A 2,648-nucleotide genomic window follows, 5' to 3' on the forward strand; every position below is an offset into this window, starting at 1 on the left:
CTTGACTAAAATGTCGATTAGGCAGTACATCACTGTATTTCTTTCACTCTTAGAAAATGAAGTGAAGGAGAATAGAATTTATTTTCATATACTACCTAACTCTTCTCATCACGTTCCTTCTTATATTTTTTGGCCATAGGGGAAGATTCTGATATTCACATCTGAATATCAATTATCTTTAAGCAAAATGCAGTGACTTTAAAACCCAGAACTAGAAAAATCACAAAACTTATTTTGTAATATATATTTAAAAATTTTGGACTATGCCATAATATATTTTAATCCCCTGACAATTCTATTCATGATTTTTTCCCCTGAAACGTTCTCCGTCATTGAAACACTCTAAGACCCATGATTTTTTTTTTATCAGGCACAATGGTATTCTTCTTATTTAGTTGGCAAAAGTGTTATTCATTAATGAAGTGCAATAAAAGTAATTTTAGGACATTTATAGCTAAAACTCACTTTTTTGTGCCATTGAAGTAACAATTGAGACTTAATTTAAATCACTTTGGGGAGTTTTTGATATACAATTTATAATTTCTTAAAAGTCCTTAGTCAAAATAAAGTAAATTATCTACTTACTAATTAAACTAATTAAGATTAAAATAATGTTTATAGTATGTAATCCTTAGATTATTTTAAAAGATCACTGTTAAATAAAGTGAAAAGAACATGATGTTTACAAAGGATAACCAAAGCCAGATTTAAATTATTATATTCATACAGGTATCTGTTTTAAAAAATGTAAAATTTTAACCCTTCAAATAATACTCGTTGGAACCTTTCAGATGATTTTTAATGCAACAGATTTATTTACCTTTTCAAAAGATCACGATATAGGCAGATATTTTAAAAAGGCTCTGGGGGCAAATAAATCAGTATATATTAGATGTAAGGGGACTGCAGCCAGGGCAGGCATGAATTCTTAAGTCATAAATATCATCTTTATAAAAATGGGGTATTTTATAAGACATCCAAGTAACACCAACTTATAAAAACAAACTTAAATGTTGGCCACATAAGAGAGAATAACTGGATTTAAGGGACTGAAGAATGGACAGACTCAACCAACTAAAAGCTCATTACTCATCTTTCAGAACCAAAACAGAGGAGAAAAAAAAAAAAAAAAAAAAAAAAAACAACAGGCTCCCCTAACACCTAGAAAAGTTCAGGGAGTAGGAAGTGTTTCTTGGCACCCAGTTCTTGCAGTTTTAAAACCCGTCCCTCTGTTGTTGGCTAGGCCTCTCTCCAGGGAAACTCGCCGGGACAGGAGGCAAGGGATGAGCACAAACGGGAAGTCCCCAGGGTCCTTGCACCCACTCGGCCTCCGCCCAGCAATGGCTAAGCGCCACACCCACCCGGAAGCGTCCGCTGGCCGGGTGGGAAGGCACCGCCGCCGGTGTCCGCGGGCAGGGCGCGGGCCCGGGCGTGCGCGGGACGGGGGGAGCTGGGCACTAAGGAGGAGGGGCCTGCGGGAGGCCCCGCCCCGCTCCGGCTGCGGCCTCGGCTACAGGCAGGGCCCGGAGCGCTCCGAGTCCAGGGAGCGGAGGCCGGAGTCGGCTTCCCGCAGAGGCTGCTCCTCCTCGTCCTCATGCGGACGCGGCCCCCGCTGCTCGAGGTGCAGCTGCAGCAGGGCCCGGCGGTACATGGCCTCCAGCTTCTCAAGTCGGGCCCTCAGGGCCCTGGGGCTGCCCGGCTCGTCCTCACGGCCGCCGTCTCTAGCCCTCCGCTTGGTACCGGCCTCTTCAGGGACCGGGAGCGCCTCCGCGGGCGTCCCGTCGCCGCCTTCACCCGGGAGCCGCAACGCCTGACGGAAGAGGCTGCGGTTCTCGCGTTTCAGCCGCCGGTTCTCGAGCCGCAGCCGGGTGTTCTCCTCGCGCAGCCGCGCGTTCTGCCGGTCCCACTCGTCCCGCGCACGGATGGCCTCCAAATGGCTCGCCGCCAGGTCGGCAAACCGCTCCTCCAGCTGCTGTCGGGCGCCGTCCGCGCGGCCTCGCCAGCCCACGCCGCCGCTGCCGCTCCCACCCCCGGGAGCCCTGCCCGGGCGGCCTGGCCCTCGGCTGTCCCCAGCCCCGTCCCCGCCGCCGCAGCTCCCGCGCCTAGTGGCGCCACCACGCATGCGCCACATCGGTCCTGTCCCAACCGCGCCTCCAGCCCCGCGGGCCGAGGGACCGCGCGCCCAGGCGCGGGCGAGTTCGGGGCCCGGCAGGGCGGCCGGGGTGACGGCGGAGGAGGAGAGTAGGTGGCGGGCGGCGGCTGCTGGCTTAGAGCCAAAGGAGGCCGGGAATTTGCCCAGACTGAGGCGTGTCCTGTCTCCTGTGGTGGAGCTGCCCCCCTGGGCCTGCTATCTCCTGGCTCTGCTGACACCCAATTCCCCCCGGAGCGCTCAGCCCTCCGGCCCCACGGGAAAAAGTGTATCCTTAGCTAGGTTCTGCCAGGGCGCTTCCGTGCAGGCCTGGGCACTGCAAAAACCAGTCTTCCTCTCTCGCTCCGGAACGCAACCACCAGTGGTTACTTTGCTCTTCACATGGCAATCACAAACTATTAACAGAATGATCCGTTCTGGGGCAAAGATCTGGGGCAAGTCGAAAAGCTCTAAGTACCTCATGTAAAACCTAAAGGTTTAACCCACCCCTATGTTTAAT

The 2,648-nt window shown here is 51.3% G+C and overlaps 1 protein-coding gene across 1 annotated transcript; it reads right to left on the reverse strand.

Annotated features, from left to right (window-relative positions):
• Window positions 1-695: 695 nt before the first annotated feature.
• Window positions 696-2,264, reverse strand: TUSC1 (tumor suppressor candidate 1). Its single transcript, XM_039475046.2, has one exon. The coding sequence runs from the start codon at window positions 2,129-2,131 to the stop codon at window positions 1,511-1,513; it is 621 nt and encodes a 206-aa protein (XP_039330980.2). The 5' UTR covers window positions 2,132-2,264; the 3' UTR covers window positions 696-1,510.
• Between the last annotated feature and the right edge of the window lie 384 nt (window positions 2,265-2,648).

The sequence above is a fragment of the Saimiri boliviensis genome, chromosome 2 (genome assembly GCF_048565385.1).
Source record: "Saimiri boliviensis isolate mSaiBol1 chromosome 2, mSaiBol1.pri, whole genome shotgun sequence".
In the NCBI taxonomy this organism is placed as follows: Eukaryota; Metazoa; Chordata; class Mammalia; order Primates; family Cebidae; genus Saimiri; species Saimiri boliviensis.